General features: G+C 40.3%; 3 protein-coding genes across 7 annotated transcripts in view; 2 read left to right on the top strand and 1 right to left on the bottom strand.

The window, feature by feature from the left end:
• The first annotated feature begins 1,022 nt into the window (after positions 1–1,022).
• Positions 1,023–10,140, top strand: LOC127372532 (NCK-interacting protein with SH3 domain). 2 transcript variants are annotated; one of them, XM_051416369.1, is made up of 13 exons: positions 1,023–1,364; positions 2,237–2,349; positions 2,446–2,656; positions 3,219–3,294; positions 3,509–4,050; positions 4,995–5,165; positions 5,904–5,990; positions 6,587–6,725; positions 6,840–6,920; positions 7,102–7,230; positions 7,467–7,556; positions 7,661–7,833; positions 8,360–10,140. In XM_051416369.1, exons 1-13 carry the CDS (start codon positions 1,194–1,196, stop codon positions 8,582–8,584), a joined length of 2,208 nt encoding a protein of 735 aa, XP_051272329.1. In that variant the 5' UTR covers positions 1,023–1,193; the 3' UTR covers positions 8,585–10,140. The 2 variants fall into 2 exon arrangements, with proteins under 2 accessions (XP_051272329.1, XP_051272328.1); XM_051416368.1 differs by having other exon boundaries at positions 3,506–4,050.
• A 1,486-nt stretch (positions 10,141–11,626) lies between these two features.
• prkar2ab (protein kinase, cAMP-dependent, regulatory, type II, alpha, B) lies at positions 11,627–22,117 on the top strand. Its single transcript, XM_051416480.1, is given in 17 exon segments — positions 11,627–11,754; positions 11,854–11,972; positions 12,489–12,581; positions 12,682–12,809; positions 12,894–12,984; positions 13,176–13,293; positions 13,622–13,700; positions 17,845–18,110; positions 18,580–18,615; positions 18,703–18,842; positions 19,419–19,525; positions 19,611–19,764; positions 19,836–19,937; positions 20,030–20,104; positions 20,188–20,253; positions 20,395–20,533; positions 21,270–22,117. Coding segments are annotated over 16 exon segments (1,821 nt in total). The 5' UTR covers positions 11,627–11,754; positions 11,854–11,870; the 3' UTR covers positions 21,395–22,117.
• Positions 22,113–24,967, bottom strand: part of si:ch1073-335m2.2 (msx2-interacting protein) — a 19,090-nt gene continuing 16,235 nt past the window's right edge. For all 4 annotated transcript variants that reach the window (XM_051416347.1, XM_051416348.1, XM_051416349.1 and 1 more), the window contains 4 exons: positions 24,612–24,680; positions 24,307–24,501; positions 24,061–24,219; positions 22,113–23,142 (listed from right to left, as the gene is read on the bottom strand). In XM_051416347.1, coding sequence (XP_051272307.1) covers positions 23,011–23,142; positions 24,061–24,219; positions 24,307–24,501; positions 24,612–24,680 — 555 coding nt within the window. In that variant the 3' untranslated portion in view covers positions 22,113–23,010. The remainder of the gene's footprint in view (positions 23,143–24,060; positions 24,220–24,306; positions 24,502–24,611; positions 24,681–24,967) is intronic.

Raw genomic sequence — 24,967 nt, 5'->3', positions numbered from 1 at the left:
TTATTGTTAAACCATCGTGTTTGTGTTTTATTTGTATTTGACATTTACTTCATTACCATTAAACATCGAGTTAAACAAAAGAGTACATAAGCCACAGCTAACAGAGCTAACAGAGCTAATATATGTTTTATTTCCTTTATCAAACCCATAAAAGTGCATCTCTAATCAATATCTTATTAACAACAATATTTCTCATTCGATATTAATCCATGTTCCCAGGAGAAGGTCTACAGGGGGAAGCTGCCACCTCTAAAAGATCCTGTTATCTACCCCAGTTTATTCAAGATTTGGAAATAAAACTGTTGATTTCTAATGCCACTTTTATTTCTATTCAGTGCTTTACTAATGTGACACAATAATTTAATGTTTTCGAGTTAAAATATCTTCACTTGGGGCTTTTTCAAACAAATATATGTGTCATTTTTGTATTAAATTAGCATATATTTCTACCTCTGTGCCACCCTATAAATATATTTCTGTCACCACCATCAAACATACATATATATATACATAAATATACACACATATGTGTGTATATTTCTGATGTGTTTGCACCATCTTGATGCTGTATCATGATTACATTACAACTGAATGACCATAAAACTAAATGCATTATAGAAGTTAATCAATAATCATTCATAAACTGTTCATCATGGTGAGCAATGCACAGTTGATCAGTGTAATATTGAGTAGTTGTAAATGTGAGATATTTATTATATATTAAATATAACTGATGTATAAGGGATTGATAATAAACAGTTTATATATCAGTTCTAAAGAAAATCCACAGCACCCATTCACAATATGTTTAATACACAAATAAAAGCTGTCTTTATTGTGTTTTCCTGAATGAATGATCATATATATATATAGATATATATATCTATATATATATATATATATAGATATATAGATATAGATAACTATCAGCTCTGGCTTGGATTAAAATGTCTGGGGGGCGTGTTCATGGAGCCACAGCGCCCCCTGCGGCGTTTACTGGCAACTGTCACGGGTCAGATGATCCGAGCTACATTGTAAATAGACAGCAGCGAAGATCCTCCGTGGTCATGTCTCCACAGCCTCTGTAAATCACCTCCAGACAGAGCACACCTTTCCGCTCGGAGACGCCTCAATCCCTCCGGTTCTCTCGCTCTTTCGGCTCATTTTCGTGCGGGTGAGAGTGCAGATAAAGTATGTACCGGTCTCTGTACGCCTTCCGATCCGCCGAGCCCAACTCGCTGCACTTCGCGGCCGGAGAGAGCTTCTTAATCCTGGAGAGGAGCAACAAACACTGGTGGCTGGGGTCCCGCTGCAGCTCGGGGGAAACCGGCTACATCCCGGCCTCATACATCGAGAAAATACAGGTAAACATTTAGTGTCTGAGCCCGGTGGTCGTTTCTTCCTCCCCACAGTCTACAGTGAACGTGTCGCATCCCGAGCTGAAGTGAATCGTAGTGAATGCGCAGCAACGTCCAGGGTTGAATTGATGGGATCGAGAGAGAGAGAGAGAGAGAGAGAGAGAGAGAGAGAGAGAGAGAGAGACCTCATGATGTTACTGCAGAGAGGGCCTTGTTGGAGCTGACTGCTGCTGATTGACAGAGCAGCAGGAAACATGTATACTTGCTTACAGGAGAGCTCATACATTATTATTATTATTGGGGAGGATGCAGAGGACATGGCCTTCTGCAGCTGCTCACTGCCACACAGAGGAGGGACAGGACAGCACAGCACAGGACAGGGAGGGAGTCAGGGGAAGGATGAGACACATTCATAGTTTCCTCTTCTGCTCCTGTGAATCTGTTTTATTATCAGGGATCATTCCTCAGTTATCCCGTCATTGTTTAATAAGTAGCCACTTCCCTTTCACATAGCTTTTTGGTATTCTCCCAGTCACACCCACTACAGTGAGGACACACAGTGTACCAGTCAGAGCACGTAGTTTGTGAAATAACAGGCTCAGAGGTAGGAATGTGTGTCTCCTGTTGTTAATGACATTGGCTGTGGAGGTTTAATGAGCCCCGATCTGAGGCCTCGCTGAAGCCTCGCGTGTGTCACTGGTTAAAAAGGCTGGTTTGTTTTTTTTTCTGTTTGTTAGATAACTGCCCTAGTTTGTTTCTGCCTGGAGTCGCACACGTCCCCCCGGGCCACAGTTCTGTTCTTGTTTTGTTTTAAAGTTTAATAATTATGTTAATGAATATTTAATTTCTCCTCCACTCTCTGTTTCTCCCTCTTTAAGGCTCCAGAGCAGGACGAGGTGCTGCAGTCTATCGACAGAGCGATCGAAGGAATCCACAATGTGGCCTTAAAAAATGGAGGCAAATACAATCTGGAGCAGAGAGATGTTCTACAGTGAGTCGACACATTGTGAACTCAACAAGATGTTACATATTGATCCCGACTCCTGTGTCTTCTGTGTGTGAACTCCTTCTTTCCCGTCTGTTGTAGGAAGTTGATCCATCACAGGAAGGAGACGCTCGCACGACGAAGTTCCTCGTCCACCGGTCACAAACAAGGCCTCCCGTCCTCCAACAGTGAAATATCTCTCAGCCAGACTCCTCCTCCACCCAACGGCCTTAACCGAGACTACGGACGACAGGGGAGCATGCCATTATCGGGAAGCATGGACAATATGCAGGGAGAACTGGGCTTTTACCAGGTAGCACACACATACAGTGTAAAAAACAGGATTCAGATATTTAGAGAGTTTATATACGTTATTATTTTATATTTATGAGTCGGCCATTTGCAGGATTACTAAAAGAGCATCTTTAAAACTTTTTTTGCTTGATTTTATAACTTTTACCTTATGGGTTGTAGACTCCATTGTCATCTCTGTTTCCTCCCTCTTCCCATATTCATGTTCCCATAAAGACCCTTCTGTATTATAAGAGTGTTATAAATAAAGTTTTCCCACTAAGTTACCCTCTAACGATCAGTTTATGAACAAAATAAACACCACTCATCTAAGTTAATATCCTCCCTCACGGATAGTTACAACCAGGGATTGTTGATCCGTTTCATGCATGTACAGGTTAAAAACATCTATTAGGATTAAAATGTTGCCCTTTATTGATAATTGAAATATCAGGAGTTGTTGCAGAATTTATCATGTGAGATATTAAGAATCACTTGTCAATAATGATGCGAACCCCTCTCTGAGAGCAGTGTGCTCGTGTGTATATATAGACCCAGTTTCACTTCCTGCGTCCCTCCTGCAGGTGCCTCCTCAACCTCGACGTGCAGCGCCGATCACCCCGCCTCCCCCCGAGAAACAGCGAAACAGCCGGCGTCCAGGTTAGAGCTCAGAGAGCAGCAGCATCTTCACAACATTACTCACACGTTTATCACAGTCTCATGTGTGTTACAGCGGAGCGTTTCTGCTGCTGCTTTCAGCCGGATGCTACCTGCTGCAGCTCTATACTTCACAAACACTCTATTCTTAGTCGGGTCATTCCTGTTCACTCTCCTCTCTGTAACTGGAGCTCTCTCTCTTTCCCTCTCTCAGCAGAGCCGGAGGTCCCCTCCAGAGTGTCCTCTCTCCCTCCGTCCCCTGCTCCCTCCCTCTCAATCAGCACCACCTCTTTGGAGTCTGGCTCCTCCCACTCCCTGGTCTCCTCTGATGTGAGTCTGCCAAGTGTTTCCAGCACCCCTCCTCCTCCTGTGCCATCCCGTGTTAAGCCCCCCGCACCGCCTCCAGACGTGCTTCCCTCTGACTCCCCTCCTCATCCAGCTCCTGCAAGGAAGAGCCCGGCTCCGCAGCCTCCCCAGCCCACCCCTCCTTCACAGCCCTCCGTGGAGGCCCAGCCGGAGAGTGAATGGCCCGTCGCCCCCCCATCTGTTGCTGAAAGCACTCCTGGCAGCCCCTCTACCTCTGAGCCGGTTCCCATGACTATTGGGGCCGAACTGATCGAGCTGGTACGGAAGAACACGGGCCTGAGTTACGAGCTGTCGCGGGTCGCCGTGGGCGTGGTGGTGGGCCACCTGCAGACGGCCTTACCTCAGGCCTCCTCCGCTTTGGAGCAAGTTCTCCTCTCGCTGGTGGAGAGCAAGGTCAGATTTGTTTTCGTTACATCATGTGGATTCAGCATCCTGGAGCCTCGCCAGCTTAAAGGAGAATACCGGTGTCGTTTAGAGTTACAGCTCAGTCTGCATTTAGCTGACATTCCTCAGAGAGACGCAGGGGACAGTACGCACAGTATCACACGCTCATTTCCTGTTTTTAGATGCAAGCGTTGCGGTGTCAAACCAAGCTTGAAATTAACTGCTGATTATTTTCTGGCAGACAGTTCTGGTTCTTTTTCTGGGTGTTAGGTGGTTTATAGTTTCTCATATAGTTTCTTTTGGCTGCATCCTGTATTTACACAGTGACACGCGTGCACACTCAGACCCTGCTCATCTAATTAAAATGCCTGAAACACTCTTTGGTCTGTTAGAGGCTTCCTCAGTGTGCTTTTAGATATGAAGCACTGATAATACAAAGAGAGTAAAACCAAATTAAGGTTTAAGCTCAGATGATGTTTATGTTGTTTTTAATTCTTTTTTAAATGAATTGCAGAGAATAAACAGCCTCTTTCTGAAGGATGGAAAACAGACGTTGATATCTTTTACTGAGCTTCCTGTGTGCAGACACTTTAATGTCGAGCAGAGAAACAACACCGGTATAATCTTTTAAAGCTGCTCTAATCAATATTTTTATATTATCAGTGGTTGAAATGATGTGAAAGGGGTCATTTATAGTGACAAATGCACAGAAAATAAGAGTTTGTAATCATCTCTCAGCTCATTGTAAAGCTAAACACACATTTCAGTGTCTAAATTACACTCAAATGCTCTTCATTCCTTAAAAGAGAAATTACATAACCGTATGAAATAACAATAAAATATATTTTCACTATAAGTTAAGCACTAACTTTCTATCATTAAAAATGTTCCTCTGTACTGGTATTTCAAGTTGAAGCAGGAAATAGGTGTGCCACAATCTTTTATGTCTGTAGGATTTTAGTGCAGCGCTGCCACAGGGTCAGGTGTGTCATGACGAACAGAGGCTGGAGGTGATCTTCGGCGACCTCGCCCGCCACCGGGATGACTCTCAGCAGCGAAGCTGGGCGCTTCACGAAGACCACTCTCTTATCGCCTGCTACCTGGAGGAGCTGCTGAAGATACTGGTATGATGCAGGGAGCCGTTGACCTCTCTCTTCTGTGACAGTTCATGTTTACAACAGTGTGTTTTCTCTCTGTCAGCTGTTAGGATGTATTTCACAGATATCTGTCTGTCATAAAATAAGTTAAGTTTAATTATTTAGCATTTTTCAAAACAAAAGTTGCAAAGTGCTTCACAGTAAAAGCATTAAATATCAAACAATATACAGCTTCTAAACACACAAGAACTCGTGTGATCCAACATGAGTCATCATGTATTAATATGCAAAGTGATGTAACCTGTTCAAATGCACTGAAAAAAAGAGGACTTGCAAAAACAGGAATCTGGTAAAGTTGTGTCTATCATCATTATTATTATTATTATTATTATTATTATTATTATTATAACATTATAATTTAAAAGTTTTCTGTTGGGATGAATCTGTGATGTGCCTGCAGGACCCATCCAGATGTCGTGCTGTAAATACCAGACATGTTTGATAGGATCAGACCGGCTCAGACAACTTTACAAATCCAACAGTGTGGTCAAAGACTGGATCTGTAAACTCTTCAGGCTGCCAAAGATTCTTTGTTGGCACTTTGTCCCGACCAGAACTCAGATCAGGGTTGGGCTGAGATCTTTTAATGGGCTCCATAATCCACCGCTGTGTGCGGCGACCACGACTGTCTAACAGATTATGAAGTTATTTTGTTTTTATATATTTGCTGTAACCACTAAAAGCATTTTTTGTCCCCCTGTTCAGACTGATGCCGACCCAGAGGTGTGTAAGAGGATGTGTAAGGCCAACCACTATGAGAATGTGCTCTCTCTGGTTTCATATTATCAGATGGTAAGGCATTTTATTTTGAACACACTTTGAACTAAAACTGAATCTGTGTTCAAGAAAACCTTCATCAGCTCCATCTTACTTCAGTCATTGTTGTTTTGCAGCTAGATCCCAATTAGAGCTTTTAAAGATTTAAGTAAGGGCCTAAATGCTCAACTAGAGTCTGTAACTGCTTCCTCAACTATTACACCTGTTTCCTCCTGCTCGTTGTTCTTGGCATGTGATTCTCTGAGCCGATACTACGTGTTTTAACGTTTGTTGTTCCATTTAATGTACTGTTGATGTTGTTTTGTGTAACTTTCCATTGCTGCTGCTGTCTCGACCAGGGCTCCTTTGAAAAAGAGATTTTTTTTATCTCAACAGGACTTACCTGGTTAATTAAAAGTTTAATAACAATAGTGTGATACATATGGGTAGGTGTCATACAACATTATTATTTATATTTCTGTTGCTGAATGCATAAAGCATCTCACAAAACCAGTTTTTAGTCTCAGTGGAAGTTGAACCTGCATTATTGCAGAATGAGTGAGCACGTCGGTGTTGTTCAGCGTTCGTTTTATCGATGTTGGCTCAATTGTTGCCTCTGTGTGACCTCGCAGGAGCATCGTGTGGCTTTGCGGCTGCTGCTGCTCAAAGTGTTCGGGGCGATGTGCAGCCTGGATGCTGCTCTCATCTCCACCTTTCTCAACTCCATCCTCCCCATGGAGCTGGCCAGGGACCTACAGACTGACACACAAGGTGAAAACACTTTCATGTCACTGTCTCCTATAGTCGTACTCCCCAAGCTTAATATTATATTATATATTCTGTATTATATTATCCACAATTTCTCATGTATTTTTCTTTCTTCAGAACACCAGAAGATGTGTTACACAGCTTTGGTACTTACCATGATCTTCTCAATGGGCGAACAGGTGCCATATCATCACTATGGTATGATTTATATAAAGCTGCTATAACATACATTTAATACTCATTCTTCCAAAACAACTTGCATTTTTCACTTTATCTGACAGATTATAACAGCTTTTCCCAACCTGTGCATTAAATAGTGTATTAAAGGAGTTAATGTGTTCTTTAATTAACACATAATCCTGACCCTCCCTGCTTTCAGAACACTTGAATGCTGACTTTGTGGAGTTTCTGCTGGGTGTGGTGGAGGACGGGCTTCCCTCTGATCCCACGGAGCAGCTGCCCGACATCTTCCTGAACCTCGTGCTGGCCTTCAACCTGCATCACACAGGTGAGAACAGCCATTCACAGCAAGAAAAACACTCAGCAAAAGTACAACTAATAACATTAATGACATTAATAACATTAATCCTTTCAAGTTTACCGATTCCAGACACAAGATTAAGATTCATTAATGTTTCTAGTTATACTAAAAAGGTCCAAAGGAGCAGTAATGGATAACAGACTTATTAGATATTTTACTGTTTTACCATAAATACTTTGTTGTGTCTTATCTGTGTCACCCAGCACCCAGCAGCAATGTGATCATGCAGGAGCTGAAGAAGAAAAATGTCAAGATCCTGTCAGAGAAAGTGCTGCTACTTCTGAACCGAGGCGGTAAAAACCTCTTTTGTTTGTCATATTTCTCATTTTGCATTTATGCTTTCTTGCCACGGACATCTTTACTCACTCTTTATTTACTCTGCCCCCCTCGTCTCCAGACGACCCTGTGTGCATGTTCAAACACACCCCGCCTGCACCGCACTCAGTGCTCAAGTTTTTGCAGGATGTTTTCGCCAGCCAAGAGACCGCAGACATCTTTTACAGCACTGACATGATGGTGATGATTGACATCGCCGTTCGACAAATATCTGACCTTTCACCTGGAGACAAGGTGAGACCTGGATACACGCACAGGAATAGTTTTGGGAAATTCTCTTTTTTGCTTTCTTACTGAGAGTTTGACGAGAAGATTGATACCTCTGTCATGTCTGTAAGGTAAATATGAAGTTAGAGCCATCAGCCGGTTAGCTTAGCTTAGCACGAAAAAGAGGAAATGGTGGGAAACAACTAGTCTGACTCCAAAGATAACAAAATATGTCTACCAGCTCCTCTAAAGCTCACCAAATAACATTTTAAATCTGGTTTGTTCAGTCCATACCAAAAGACAAATAGTAAAATCCAGAAGTTGTGGTTTTACGGGGGTTATTTGCAGGACTACTTCTGGGCTGGGAGCAGTGACTTCCACATGACTCCAGCCTCATATTTAACAGATAGATATGAGAGAGGTACTAATCTTCTAATTCTCAGAAAGAAAGCGAACAAGTGTATTCCCCAAAATGTGAAGCTATTCCTTTTATGATACCTGCTGTACCAGCTGCTGTTGTCTGATTATTTCCTCTATCGCCCTCCCTGTGAAGCTGCGGATGGAGTACCTCTCCCTCATGCACTCCATAATACGCTCGACGGACTACCTCGAGCACCAGCACCGCTTGTCCGACCTGCAGGGGACGCTGCAGAGGATTCTCAGGGAGGAGGAAGATCCGGGAGAGGAGGAAGGGAGCGCCACAGCGAAACAGATGGATAAGCTAATTGTACAGCAGATCTACAAAGAGTTCCCACAGATCTGCGAGAACCAGGACTAACCATATCAGTATCGTGCTCACACACTGTAGTCTGCTCCCGTCTACTGCAGGGAGGTACAATAAAGCCTGAAAGAAGAACAACTAACGTGTTCAGTGCCAGCCTGTGATGAGAGAAGCTAAATTGATTTTGCCAATGTTTTCTTGGACTCGTAGTCCAGGGCTGCAGCATGCTCATGATGTTGATTTCAGAAAGAGAAAGAGCTGTTTTTTACAGCTTTTTCTTCTCAAATGAACTTCAGTTGAAAAAGGAGTGGGAGTTTTTTTTTTCTTTGGTTTTTTTTTTCAAGAAGGAGAAAAATATGACATTAAAAAACCTGCGAGGTTTAGTCATAGATGGAGATTAAGTATAGCCAAACCTTGGAGCTGTTTCACAGTGAATCCCTAGCAATAATTACCTTAAAAAATCATACATGAACTAATTGTATGTACTCTTAGTCAAAGTACTCAAAGTAACCAACTTAGTCTGACCAAAATAACTTTAACCAAATTGATTTTTAGAACAAATTCAAAGATTGTTAATGAATCGGGCAGATTTGAAGTGACGTTACTGACAACAGTGCCATTATTTGAACCGGTGTGAGAATACTTTTGTGTGCTTCCCTGTTAGTGGGACCAAACTACTGTGTGTTACTGAGAGCATCATTTTCATTATAGAGTATAATACTCTTTAAAAAACTGACTTCCTGTCTCTCTCTCATTAATTAGAATTAGAATTAAAGTCAAGTTGAACAGGTTTACTCTTCTAGTGAAAAAGCAAGCACACTCTGACTCGTGTTATCATTACTAAGCTTTTAGCTGGGTAACCTTTGCTGCTACGTATTGAGTCTCTCCTGTGGCTCCGTCTGCAGTTTTCTCAGTCTGGTACTTTTGTCTCTTTACTGCGTTTCACTTCAACATGATCACTATGTACTTACATATGCAAAGCTCCTCAAGCATTAGAAGTCACTGACTGTTTAATGTCTGTTGGACTGAAGGGTTTTCGTCCGTATGCTGCATTCATATTCAAACTAACTGTTCTGCAATAAGGCTTTATAGCAACTTGTAATATCGCTGTAATATACTGAGTCTTGGCTGATGTGAGCTACGACTTCATGGAGGGGGAAATGTGTTCTGCACTTATTCATACATTATTCAGTGTTGTTGATTTCCAGTTATTATCTGATGCTCCTACTGAAAATCAAGACAATGGAAATACAGGGCATTTCTTTTATCCCCTTGTGGTTCTAATACGTTGACAGCAACATGTACCTTTCCTTATTTCTTCCCCACGGTGCAGTGATTGATGTTGTTCTCCCATCGTACACTTATCTGACTTATCTGTTTTGGTCCCTGGCATGGCTTCCCGTTCTGGAAACATGTTCCTGAGAAGGTAGACACAATCCAGAAGTGATATCAGTTTTTAGTTAATGTCCCGAGTGTTCATTAATTATTTGTGTGTCTGTTTACAGCGTGTGTGAGGGAGATGAATGTCTCTTCTTTCCATGATTAACATTGTCTGCAGAAGTGCTACGACTGTGTTATAATAAAAACTAATAAAGCTATATTTTAACAGTGAACGTGGTCGGATTGGTTGTTGAGCGGGTGACTGTGTGACATTTTGGTTGAAAGTTTACAACATAATAAGACATTAATTCAGAGTTTTGTGAACATGTAGGTCAGACTCAGGACACAGCAAACAGGAGTGAGATTTAACTAAGATAAAAGTTATGTGTGAGTGTTGGCAGCAAACAGAAGCAGCTGAGTCTAAAGTTTAAAATGAAAGAAAGATGATTAATGTTACTCCTGTAATGGTCCTGTGTTTGACTCATTCTCAGTTTCCCCTCAGAAGTCCTACTGTTGACTTGTTTCCCCTTTCTTATGAGGATGTTTGTGTTTGCTTGCTTTCTTGTAAACCTTTTGTCTTCTTCCTTTATTTATTTATTTATTTATTTATAAATAAATATTAATGTTTTTATTAATGAAATGCTGAATATATACATGTATGGTAAATATTGAAAACTATTCCTCACCAAAGAAAAAGAAGCAGATTTAAGATTATTTTTTTAAGTGAGCGCTGACCAGTGTTGGGCAGTAACTCATTACTAGTAATCAGATTACTTTTCCCAGTAACTGGTAGTGTAACTAATTACTAATACTTACAGTAATAACATTACAGTTACTCATCCAAAAAATAATTAGTTACAATATTACTTTCGTTGTCACCCTCTACTGATTTGAAATCAACAACAATGTGATGGAGGAAAATATTTTGGAAGATTCAACAAACAAACATTCAGCAGCTGGAAATATTCCATTACTTTAATTTGAACAAACAAAACTGGATTTTAATCGTCGTACATCTGAATTTTGGGGAGATGGGACACAATTACCAATCTATAATACCAGTTTTGCGGGGAGAAGCAGAAAAGTAATAAAACTAGTAGAGTAACTAATTACTGTTAGTATGGAGTAATAAGTAAAGTAATGATATCACTTTTTAAAAGAGTAATGAGTAATATATTACATTTTATGAGTAACAAGCCCAACACTGGTGCTGACTGTAGCTTGCAGGTGAGATTTAAAGACACAACCTGCACAAGCTTGATAAATAACAGATATTATGATTTCTTGTTTAACTATACAGAACAGTGCCATAGATATAGTTTGTATATATATGTAGTGTCTTTAGTATCTATATTTTATCTGTAATAGATTGTCTGTAATGTTCATTTAAATTATATAACAGTGTTATAACCGTTCTTATTCTCAATCTAATTATACACCAATTGATGTACAATGGATACAAATAAAAATAATATACAATATATATATATATATATATATATAATGTGGAATTTCTTTTTTACATAGAGAATTCACCTTTTTCTTGGGAATAAACATGAATACATTTTAATTTATATATCACATTAGCACATAATTCAATACACAACATAACAACAATAAAGGCTTGAGTGTTTATGGATGTTTGCATTTATTTATGTATCATTTAACTTTATTTATTTATTCGAGTTTCAAGCTCACATTGAACGTTTCCACCCGGACACCAAACAGAGACGCACCGGAGTATCGCTGTGCGGCAGTCAAACCGGTCCGGGTACACAAGTGGGTGAAAGGTCCGAGAGCAGTGACAGCAGCACACAAACACCTTCTCCAGAGCCACAGGACACCAGGTTAAACACAACAGAGTCTATTCCCGGAGTCGGTTTCATCCAGTCGCCGTTGTTTGTTTGTTTGTTTGTTTATTTTTGTTTGTTTGTGTTTTCTTCCAGCAGAACGGAAAGTAAAAATGTCCAAACAGCAGCCGATCAGTCCGATGAAGAACTTCTTCGCCGGAGGTTTTGGAGGAGTCTGCCTCGTCTTCGCCGGACATCCACTCGACACCATTAAAGTAATGAGTCCACTTTTTGTGTGTCTCACTTCTTCGCTGCATTCCGGTCGGAAACAGGAGTGTGACGCTGCAGATAGACAAACATATGGCAGATATTTGTTCCTCAAGAGTATCAGGCTGCTGCTGACCTTTGACCCACTTTCAGTGTATCGTATGTCTCAGCTGCCTCCTGCAGACCTCACCTGAATGCATCTTAGTGCAGATGTGTAGGTGTTTGTGTGGGTGGCAGGTAATCAATAACAACAAATTCCACTTCAGAGATGCCAAATATGTGTTTGAGGTAGTTATAAATATGTCTATGCAGTTATTTAAACCTTTATTATCACTATATAAAGTCGTGTTTTCAATATTGACTCTGAATATTTGACTTATTCCCTGTCTGGCTTGTAGTCAGAGGTCAGAGGTCAGGTCTCTGTGCAGCCCCGGTTCAAGTTCCTCCACATCAATCTTTGAAAACTTTTCTTTATGGTGCGAACTGTTTCCACTGTGGTGTTTGACTCCTCTTCTTCTTCTCAGGTGCGTTTACAGACGCAGCCCAAACCCAAACCCGGAGAGCGCCTCCTGTACGCCGGAACCATCGACTGTTTCAAGAAGACCTTAGCCAAAGAGGTGAGGATGCACGCTGACGTGATCTCCGGGATACATCAGATAGAATGTAAGAATTACAAATTATTATAATATCTAAAATGTTTCCTCGTCATCTTCACAGGGTGTGAAAGGACTCTACAGAGGCATGGCGGCACCCATCATCGGAGTCACGCCCATGTTTGCCGTCTGTTTCTTTGGATTCGGACTGGGCAAGAAGCTGCAGCAGAGGACCCCCGATGATATCCTCACGTAGGTGACTGCTCTGTCGGTGGTGGCGCTCTTCACTTCCACTGTGGGTAATAACATGTACGTACGTCTTACCGTCTCCTGCAGGTATCCACAGCTGTTTGCCGCTGGGATGTTGTCTGGTGTGTTCACGACGGCCATCATGGCTCCTGGAGAGCGCATCAAATGCCTCCTACAGGTCAGAGGTCATGTCTTTGTACAGATATACAGGAGGTATATTATAGTTCTGTGTGCCACTATGGTTCAGACTGCCTCCTGTCACTGATCTTTTATTGCTTCAGATTCTGGAGAGGTTATCTGAAATAGTGTGTGTGTGTGTGTGTGTGTGTGTGTGTGTGTGTGTGTGTGTGTGTGTGTGTGTGCGTGCAGATCCAGGCATCGTCAGGAGAGGTGAAGTATGCGGGACCCATGGACTGTGTCAAGCAGCTGTACAGACAGTCGGGGATCAGAGGAATCTACAAAGGCACCGCTCTGACTCTCATGAGAGGTGAGAGGTGCTTTCTTTACTCCGATAGGATCTAAAACCTCGAGCAGGAGGCACAACTTTAACAACGAGTAGACGAAATAATAATAAGAACAATTTATGGAAAAAGACTTAAACTCTTAAACATGCCCTGATTACATTCACTGAAGCACATTGTGTGTATCCCTGAGATCTAACAAACAATTTGAATGCCCTTCCTGCCTCTATAAAACAGTTACATCCTGCATATATATATTTTGAATCACTGCCTTTGTTGCACGTCTTCTTTCACATGTATCCGTTTATTTATCGATCATTTAAAAGTAACTGTATTTCATGTTTTGTAACTCAGATGTTCCAGCCAGTGGGATGTACTTCACATCCTACGAGTGGTTGAAGAACGTCCTCACACCAGCAGGAAAAAGGTGAATATTTCCTCTTTCGTTACAGTTTCTACTGTCATATTGTTAAAAAACAAACAACCTCTGAGCAGGTGAACCTGTTGTCTTTTCCCTGCAGCCATAATGAGCTCAGCATTCCCAGCGTGCTGTTTGCCGGGGGGATGGCGGGGATCTTTAACTGGGCTGTTGCGATTCCAGCCGACGTGCTCAAGTCTCGTTTCCAAACAGGTTTGTTTTAAGGTTCCACTAGTTGCTGTTTGAGTATGAGGCTCTTATCAAGTCTTGCACCCAGTTCAGAGAGGTCTTTTTTCCCTTGTTGGTTTTTTCTATGTGTAAATAAAGAGGTGTTAGGATGCTGAAAGAGCCAGTAAAGTTCAGTGTTCAGTCTATGAAGAGGTAGTGTGATATCTCAAAGTACTGGTCAGTGGAAACTGGAGTTAATGGTTAAAGTCCCCAGTTGTCCGCCCCAGTCAGGAGAACTAGCGAAGCCTCTTATATGAGCTTTGAAACACCTCTAAGACTACTTGACTACTTCTATAAAACGTCTTCTCTTTACATTTTCTTTTAGGAGCAGGTTGTTATTTAAAAATGTGTCTCTCTCTCAGCTCCTGAAGGAAAGTATCCCAACGGTTTCCGGGACGTTCTGCGGGAGCTGGTCAGGGAGGAGGGCGTGGGCTCGCTGTACAAGGGCTTCAATGCTGTCATGCTTAGAGCTTTCCCTGCAAACGCAGTGAGTGCACTTCACGTATTCTTCGGTTCAGTAACACTGTGACGAGCTCAGAGGAGCTGGTTGGTTCATAGATGGTTTGATGGGAAGAAACTTAGTTTTGAGATTAGTAGCAGCCGTATATGGTAGTGACTGGAAGAATGACATCAATGTCACCGTGCTACAGATCAGATGTAGTCCAATCATTACACCGACCTGTAGTGAGTGTAATGAGTGTTTTAATGAAAGTTGCATGCATTTACATGTTAAGGATTTAGACCAAAAACAAAACCAACTCATAAATTGATTCACCAACATACCGTATACAGCACTTTGACTTGTCCTGTTGTCCCGGGGACAATAAAAATACCACCTGGGACACAAAGACAGGTACAGGGAAGCCTCCTAATGCATGTAAGACTATCAAGACAGGAGGTCTATCCACAATTAAAATCTTTATTCAAATCAACATTAATTTGCTCTAAGTAACTAGTTTTTATGTATATTCTTTTCTCTTACTGATGGTAAACTGTCTGCCATGATATAATAGAGTTTCTGCTAATGTAAAATGTATTTATCATGTTTACATGCCATGGAATATATATTATTTGAATTGTTAGGTGTTCAAATTCATACATTCAAATATATTATATTGTAATTCATTCCCATGCGTGCTGCTCAGAGTCAGTAGATGTGGCCTGTGGAGCTTGTTTGATCGCTCACTCTTTCTCTCCGGATCTCTGGATTAGTGTGTTGTTATCTGTGTAAATATGTAAATAGTTTGTTTGAGCTTCTCCCACCCTTTGTAGATTTAAACTTTACTTCAAGTATAACTGGTAGAACTTCCTCGACGGACCAGAGTGAGGCAGTGAAGTGATGCGAGTTACTGAAACAAAGTTATTCAACTATATTCATTATGTAGAATGAAAAAGAATTTCAGTTTGGCACAATTGTTGTTAACTTTGGGACAGTTGAATGTAGAATTTGGGACAGTTTTGGGACACTGAGACAAAAAGTAAATTTTTCACCCTGACCATCTATTTTAACACCTCAAAACACCAAAATTAGTTTTTCCTTTTCCTCAACACAAAGATTCTGAAATAGATTAAGAAATTTAAGTACGTTTTCAGTTTCCAATCCAGTAAATGTGTGAGTCAGTGTATTACTGCACAGTATCCGTTATTCTAAAGAAGTTAAATTACATTTTCAGAATCTTATTATAATCAAGTTCTTGTCAGATGATATTTCATCGTACATTTAGCCAACTGTAATCAACAATATCAGCTGATACCAAGTATGTTTTGTGCATTTTAACCCTTATATTTGGTTGTGGATAGTACAGCTGAAACAATTCATTGATCAATAAATTATTGGACTGACAGAAAATGAATCGCACAGGTTGGTTTTTAAGAGAAAACTAATTTGTTTGTCACATGTGACTATAAGATGAATGTCTTTGGGTTTTGTACTGATCAAAGAAAAGAGAGAGAGAAAACCCAAAGCTAACTCATAATATGGTGTCATCAAAAATACTTTATACAACAATAAAGGATGTAAACACAAAATCTGAGCACAGTAATTCTTTATTTATCTATGCTGTGATGTGTTGTAAAGATTGTACTAACTCCATCACTGTTACACACAAACTGAACCATTGTGTCTTTGTGTATCATTTTTTTTTTTCAGGCCTGCTTCTTAGGATTTGAGTGTGCGATGAAGTTCCTGAACTGGTTAGCACCGGACCTGTGATGAAGGCTGAGCGCCGCCTCCAATGTATCCCAGGAATCCCAGGAATAGAACTCTTGAACCCAACTGAGTTATTAGCAGTACCAACACACACAGTGAATCAAACATCACCAAGAGATTTTCTTTTTGGCAAATTTTCCAATAATGTACTTGATAATATTTAAAACCCTGTGGTACTGTAGAGCACGTGGATCATTCAGACCTGCTGAGGGATCAGAGCTGAGACATTGTGATGACTCTGCACTTGTGCCAGTACACACACACACACACACACACACACACACACAGACAGTCGAATGTTCTCACTCCTTTTGTTTTACTTGTTTTTCTGATTTAAATTCTGTTATTTTTTATAGAAGACGAGGAGTGAACTGAACATGTCGTGCCTTACCTTTTTGTTATCTGCGAGCAGGTTTACATATCAGGGAAAAGGTGCATTTTGTTGTACTGTGTGTGTTCAGTCTCTCAGCAATACACACCTTTCAAACTGTCTGCTGCTTCCTGTGTGGTCACAGATACTAACTACACTTTTCTGTTTGTTTAAATGTGAAATGATGAAGGTAGTCATTATGAGATTGATTGAACAGTATGTGAATGTCAGAATGTATAGAAATAAATAAAAAAACAGATTCCATATTTACACATTAGTCTTGTCGTGCACTTTTTTCTGAATTCTCTTTTTATTTGTGGAGTATTTTACAATATACAAATATCAATCAATCAATGTGTCACGTGATCATATAAGGTACAATCACAGTGAAATGCAATCCTGTCATAAAACATAGAAACCTTGACTGTCCATTATTTAATAACTGCAATGAAGGATAATAAGAATAAATTATAATTATAATTTATATAAAAGCAAATAAGTAAAAGAAAATAAATACTAAAATAAAAATACAAGTTTAAGAACTTAAAGAAATGTCATGTCTTAATAATGTAAAAAATAATGGAAGTTTAGCCATCAAAATATAACATTTGAGAGGGTCATATAGAGGGTCACCAAATTTATGTGGGATTTGTTACCAGAATACTTTTACTAAATAAACCTGAGACCTCCAGAGAGGACTTCATAGTAGGAAAGACTAAATGTATGCTGTTGATTTGCCTCATTGTCTCCAGCAGCTGCAGGATTTCCTGTAATGAGTCCTGTGAACGGGGCATGTTGATGTCCAACAACATCTCTCCATAAGGTTGAATTTCATGCTCAGCTTCATGTTTTCCATCACATAAATGCTTCCTATTGGCTTACAGCTGTACCATTTCACTTACTTTGCTCAGTTACTATCTGTGTGTTAGATACAGTTCAGTCTGTCTCACGGTGTCTGTTTCTGCAGCTGTCTAACACCAGCCACTGTCCACTGCTCTGTCTCTGTGTTGTCGCTGCTTTGCCAAATCATCAAGTTCTGAGGCGTAATCCATCGGACAGCCTTTAATTACTTCTGCAGTGAAAAGTCCTGTTCAATACTTTCCGACAGGCTGTGCCAAATAAAGAAATCAATGAGCTGTTGGATGTTGGAGGCAGTGGGACGAGAGGAGGAGGAGTCAGGTCGCTCCTGTGATGACGGTCTGGGCAGAACTTTGATTATTAAATCTGTGGAACAAGCTGATGCTGAGATTTCATATTTCAAATCTAAATCTATTCGACATTTAGATTTGGTTTTGTGGTTACTTGTGAACTCTCAAGCTCCAGCCCTGTGACCTCTGAACTCGTATGATGACTGCTGTTGAGATACCGGCTGGTTTGAAAGAGCTGCTGCAGGGATACACAGTGGAGGTACTTCGCCGCAGGCCACCAGACTTGGTCGAGTTTGCCGTGCTGCATTTTACACGAATTCTGGAGGGCCACAGAAATGATCTGAAAGCCAAGAAACGCAGTGCCAAACCTGCACGGAAAGGAGTGACCTTTGAAACAAAGTCAGATAAACCTAACAAGGACGAAGAAGAAGAAGAAGAAGAAGAAGAAGAGGAGGAGGAAGACACTGTCAGTGAGTGTTGTTACATTATTTTGTTATGAGAACTGTGCCATGTAAATGTTTCAAACCCCAAAGCTTCAGTGTCAACATCACTCAAAGGAAACTGAGAAATTGTCCACAGAATGAAATTTACAAGCTCCCAAAAAATGTTTTATGGATGCAAAGTTTGACCTACAAGACCATGTGAGCAAGAACAGACTGTGTGCTGGTCTGAGACAAACAATTCCACCTGTAACTCATCACATGATACAAAATAACACTCATTAACACAAACAATTCACCCCATGTGTATACAAATTCAAGAGAGAAAATTGTACAGATGAGAAGAAACAACATCTCTCTCATACACACACACACACACACACACACACACACACACACACACACACACACACACACACACACACACACACACGTGACTTCCTTGTGCTTTTATAGACTTGTGAAATCTATTCTAACACATTCACTTCTCTCTCTGCAGAGTCCACCACCAGTAAATACAACCGCAGGGTTTCAGGTCAGTAACTGGAACAATATGTGTAATGAATATTAATACATGTTGACCACAGTCCGAAATTTTAAAATGTGTTCAACCCTGCTGCAGTTTGTGCAGAGGCGTACAACCCCGATGATGACGAGGACGACGACGCAGAGCTTCGGGTCGTTTACCCCAAAACAGATGAGCAGCGTCGCAGACTTCAGGACGCCTGCAGAGACATTTTACTGTTTAAAACACTGGAGCAGGTACAGCGGCACCAATCAGCTTCTACAGGAGGGGAAGAAGTGGCTGTTCTTATGAATATGAACTTTAGCTTTAAGACGCGCACACACACACACACACACACACACACACACACACACACACACACACACACACACAGAGGCTCCTAATGTATAAAAGTATTAATAAAATCAGACAGCTGAAACTCATCACTACAGTTCTCAGATATCTTTACACTGGATGTGTCAAAAAGACTTTAAAATACTGTTTTTCTGACACTTAAACAATAGAGACCTCTTGGAAACTTGAGGTCCGCTCCAGCAGTCAGTTGTTTTAACTGGAGCCCGGAGACTTTTCTGTTTGCACTTTTATTAAATGAAATATGTTACATGTCACTGTAGCTGCGCCATAACATTTATTATCCTGTTTATTCTGTTTTTATTCCACTTATTTTTGTCTCCTATTTCACTGAACTGTCTTTTAAAACCTTGTGATGCTTATTTTTATATGGCCTTGTGTTTCCATTACATCTCGTCTTAAAGCCTTTTTATGTTTTATGTAAAGCATTTTGTTACAAATAAACTTACTTTGTCCTCCAGGAGCAGTTTTCCGAGGTCTTGGACGGCATGTTCGAGGTGTTGGTCAAACCTCAGGAACACATCATAGACCAAGGAGACGATGGAGACAACTTCTATGTTATAGAGAAGTGAGCAACAGATGACACATTGTTTTGTTTGAACTAGACGACAGCGTGTCAGTCGTATAATGAATTCTACTCTTATCACTTCCAGGGGCGTGTATGACATTTTTGTGGAGAAGGACGGAGTGTGTGTGTGTGTGGGAAAGTACGACAACAAGGGTAGTTTTGGTGAGCTGGCTCTCATGTACAACACGCCGCGAGCTGCCACAATCGTTGCCACGCAGGAAGGCGCCCTGTGGGGCCTGGTGAGTACATCCTCTCAGCTGAAATAAAAGTAGAATTGAAACAAATAAACTATGTCGTTTTCGTTTTTCAGGATCGAGCCACATTTCACAGACTGATTGTTAGAAATAATGCGAAGAAGAGGAGAATGTACGAGGCCTTCATTGAGTGTGTTCCTCTCCTGAAGTCTCTGGAGGTTTGTGTTAGAAACAGAATAATCAAAGAATAGGTGGATGTTTAGTCGCCGTATTTGTTGTGTCACTGTGCTTCTTCATTTCTTTTCACAAGCCCTCTGAGAGAATGAAGATTGTAGATGTTTTGGGGGCCCGAGCATTCAAAGATGGAGAGCGCTTAATAACGCAGGTACAGTGTTGTGGACATTTGGCTGCCTTTGTATGAATCAGTAACAGGTTAGACTTATTAAATGCAGTGTTTTGTGCTTTCAGGGGGAGGAGGCCGACTGTTTCTACATTGTGGAATCAGGAGAGGTGAAGATAATGATAAAAAGCAAAGTAAGTACAGAGTCCAATGTTATAACTAAAGCTGATAGCTCGTTTTCCCCCATAGGTAGATGTAATATTCCAGTCTGGTAATGTGTGATGTTAATGTACTAAATGGCCGCAGTACTCACAGGTTCTTTGTGTCCGTTACAGACGAAGGCGGGGCAGCAGGATAACACAGAGGTTGAGGTGGCTCGTTGCTCTAGAGGGCAGTACTTTGGAGAGCTGGCACTGGTCACCAACAAACCACGAGCTGCCTCAGTTTATGCTGTGGGAGAAACCAAATGTTTAGGTAAGTTAAAGACACCAGTGGAGTAACGGCACAGTTATTTTAAGATTCCTGCACCTCGTTTTCAGTGAAAGACACTGGCTGGTTGAGTGTAGGAGGGGATTAGACCAACAGAGCAAACACAGTAACTCATAATCTAAAATGTAAAATCTAAATCTACACACAGACAGTTACTGTTTTATCAGGTGCTCCTACAGCCAGCTCATCACACACAAGGTCAAAGGACCAAAACATTCACTTTCAGACATCCTCACGCTGGCCAAACTAGAATATTAGCTCATTTTCTTTGACTTTATTAAATAGCTGACTGTCTATCACACAACAGTGTGATTAATGTGTCTCCAAATTGAAGGAAGAGACAAAAATTCCTAAATGTTTGCACACATTCAAGAAGAGGTCCTATCCAGTATTAGAAAGTCATAAAAATGCAGTTGAAGTTTTGACTACTTTCCCTTTAAACTTCATGTTTAATATCACACTGAACCTCTAAAACAAAGGTTTATATATTGAAACACACCCTCTCTGCTTTGAGTTTGTAGTGGACTCACTAATAATGACCAAAAAAAGCAATTCCTCTAAAATCCAGGCTGCCAGTTACATGACTAAACATTACTCAATGAAAAATTATTTGTGCACCAATTCTTTACCTTTATCCTTTTTTAATAGTCTATCTGTTAGAGGGTAAAAAAAAGCCTACAATGAGATAAAATAATCTTAATTTACCTTCTATTTCTTTCAGTAATTGACATCCAGGCCTTTGAGCGTCTGCTGGGACCCTGTATGGACATCATGAAGAGGAACATTTCCCAGTATGAAGACCAGCTGGTGGCATTGTTTGGCTCCAGCGTAGATTTAAAACACTAGGACATGTAATTTTAAAATAGCGTAGCATTTAAGTCAAATATAGTGACAATGTGTGTAACACATGATTATCTCCCCCCTTTGAAGTGAATGTAACATACAGCCTTCTGTTTTATATTCCTTTTACAGCTCTGCAACAAGTTTCAGATGTTTAGATTGTGAATAGAAAACAATAAATGTTCTTTGTGTGACAATCCAGATAAATAAGTTAGTAAGGTTTGTGCTTGAATATACCTCACTGATAAAAGGTCAGTTTACAGCAGGTGAGCTGACAGTCCAGAGCCAGTATCATACCCAACGTATACTGTACCTTCACATTAGCTGAATTCAAGTCTATAAAGCTTTTCACAGGCTGCTTTTATACAGTTCCTGATTTATAATTTAATGTGTTGTTCCTTTTCTATAAACTGTAAGTGTGACATGGCTTACTGGGGCCATCGTTAAAGTTATTAGTAATACCTGTGCTTTTCTTATTATCTTAAATCTAAAGGAATATCTGATCTATCACTATCATTACATTTTAAGAGCATTTAATATATAAATATTTCATGTAATTCACCAAATAATACAAAGTGATGTACCATTTTCCATTTGTACTATTATATTAACAACCCCTCGTTTACTTAAACCTCTGTTGTAAAGTATGAAATGTGAGTGAAATAACCCATCAACATTCTTGCCAAATAACACAACAAAAAAATAAAGAATTATATCTTAAATATTCAAGTTTTCTGGAGTTTGTTTTTATTTGAGTTACAAAATATGAAGTGCCATCAGCAGACTCCACAGGAGAGTTTGACAACCTTCTTGTGTTACAAGTATTTACACCCAAAAATCAAGGATATCCATCTAAATTTCCACACCCTGCGTTCTGGTATGTCCCAGAGTTCAGGTCTCTGTCAAGTTTTCCAAGTTCCATTGTCAAAGTTTAAATACAGTATTTAAAATATTTACAAAAGTCCTGTATTCAAAAAAACTCCCAAATCATACTGTAGCTTGTTCAATGCAAAGGCAGGTGCCAGAGGTGTAACTGCTTCAGTAGTGTGAGAAAATGAGCAGAGCTGGTGGAATTAAAGAAACTGTTAAACGAACGTGGTCCTCTACAGGGTCTCCATAGTTTTACAAGTTAATTCTTCCTCCTCTAAAGAAAGCCTGGGTGAGGAAGTCTGTACATAATCATTTAAAATTATATGTTGAAATGTCTTTCAAGCCATTGTGGTGCAACAGCTTCTATGATCCTCTCTCATGAAGAAATGAATATGACAATCAATAAAAGACAGATGAAAGAAAAAAGGCCACCCACATAGTTATTCTTGTTCATCAAACATCCTGATTTTTTTCTTCAGAGCATCTCCAAACATTAAAATAAAAACTCCAATAAATAGAAATACAGCAGAGAAATGGTCAAATAAGACTGATTCTGGTTTGGTCCATCCCTGAGTTCTTTTGAGAAGGACAAAAATACCAGAGTGACAAAAAAAAAAAAAAGAAAGAAGCAAAAAGGCGATAGGGTTCATCCTACACATTCCCATTGTGTCCAGGAAAAATCTCATTCCTCTGGTTTCCTGAGGCTCATCAGCAAGAACATCCATCGATGGGACAGTTCCCAGCAGTGAAGGTTACACAGAGGTGATGACAATCATGAGGTGTGGTGAGATGCTGGAGATCCTGTTGAGAAGGTCAGGGGCGAGCTGGGATAAGTGGCTCTCGGAAAATTCGCACGGTGGGAAAATCTGTAGCACATAGGCAGGCTGGAAAAACAGACAAAACGTAAGATTACACATTTGAAGTTACAGAGAACCAACAGATACCAGAGGGGTGTTTCATAACTCAAGATTACCAGTTAAAGCAGGTTATTTCAGTAAGTCTGGTTGATATTTTAACATGGAAACTTATCCCTTCAGACTAGTCTGGCTCTGGTCAGTTTTCAGGTTTAACCAGTGTTCCTCCCTGTGCTCCCTTTTACCACTACACCATAAAAATGAGTGTGTTTAGAGTTCATGTCAAATTTATAGCACAGTCTGACTAACATATACTACTCTTCAGATGCTCCTGTGACGTGTTGTTTTTAATCTTTTACAGTTCTACTGGGACTTTACCAGTGCTAAATTTAAACTGTTATGTTTCCATTAAGATTTGATACGTTTATTTGTGTTAGGGAGTACCCTGCAGCTGCCTGTTAGCTTAACCTATACCTAGCCTAGTCTACCAGTTTAGCCACCACCAATGACAAAACTGAGGCAAACTATGATTTATGATTTTGGACTATATGAATTAAATCTGACTTTATATTTTGCTTTGTGCTACTCTGTGGCTGTGGACATTGCAGTTTTATATTCATGTGTTTTATTCACTCAATCAGGTGCCTGATGACTCATGTCTGTGTTGCAAACTCGTGACATAAACCAGACTTCACATCAGCTCTGAGTTGGCTTTTGAAAGAGCCTCTAGTCCCTCCCGTTTGGTCATGTGCATTGTTTGTGCAATGACCCAGCAAGATAATAGTAATAATAATAGTAAAGTTTTATAAGACTGTTTCAAAGGTCACATATAAATGATATGTATAAAGTTATTAGTTTAAAGAACCTCTTTTCATCAAATCAAATGATCAAACTTTAAAAAGAAAAATCACAAAGAAAAACCCTCACACATTAACAATCATGTCTCACCTGATTGGAACCTGGGTTGGGGATATTGATGATACCAGCAGCCAACTTTGTCTGCAAGTAATTGATGAAAGCGGCCTTAAGAGCTTGAGTTTGGTTTAGAACATCGTCTTGATCTCGTCCACATGGCAGAGCAAGGAGAAGACAGAAATCACTGTCCCCCTGTAGAGGGAAGAAAGGGAAATGTGTATCAGCAGACCGCATTTAGTTAAACAATAACTCTGTTGGTAAAAACAAAAAGACACATACGGTCATTCTTCGGGCTACACTGTCCAGCTGCGAAGCCTCTAGTCTCATTCTCTGGACAATCCTGAGCAATGCCCCTCCTTCTTGTAGGGGCAGTGATCGATGAGCCAAAGCTTTGTTGCCACAGACAAAATGCAACTGGACTGCAGCTGTGTCATTCTTCAGTGCCAGAAGGCCTTGCCACACAATAGGGTATTTCTGTTTAAATATGAGACAAAACAAAGACAAGTATGTCAGACAAAGCAAGTTCTTGTTTAGGCCAACAACCTTGAACACAATTTAAACTGTTGTGATGAGTTGAGTCTTACTGTGAGCAACTGCACCATATTAACTGGCTGCGTCATCTTGCCATCTGGTTTGGTTTGGAGGTCTGCACCCTAAGGATTCGAGAAAATAGTAAGATGTTTCATGAACAGCTTCTGTAATATGAACCTATTGAGCCGCATTTGTATATACACTCAGTTGGCCAGCTTATTATTGTCCCCCATTTATATTAAAGGAAGGTTAGGATTTGACTAAACATTAGAAATACCTCTCAGTATAATGCCAAACAATTAAAGAGCACCACGAACAATAAACACCTCTTAGTTTAACAAAAACACCATTATGACTTTCATGAATGTAGGATTTATTGCAGGACTGTTAGACTACATTATTGTTAGCT

The sequence above is a fragment of the Dicentrarchus labrax genome, unplaced genomic scaffold (assembly GCF_905237075.1).
Source record: "Dicentrarchus labrax unplaced genomic scaffold, dlabrax2021, whole genome shotgun sequence".
NCBI classification, from domain to species: Eukaryota; Metazoa; Chordata; class Actinopteri; family Moronidae; genus Dicentrarchus; species Dicentrarchus labrax.
The sequence above is the reverse complement of the archived record's forward strand: the minus strand, read 5'-3'. Positions and strand labels throughout refer to the sequence as shown.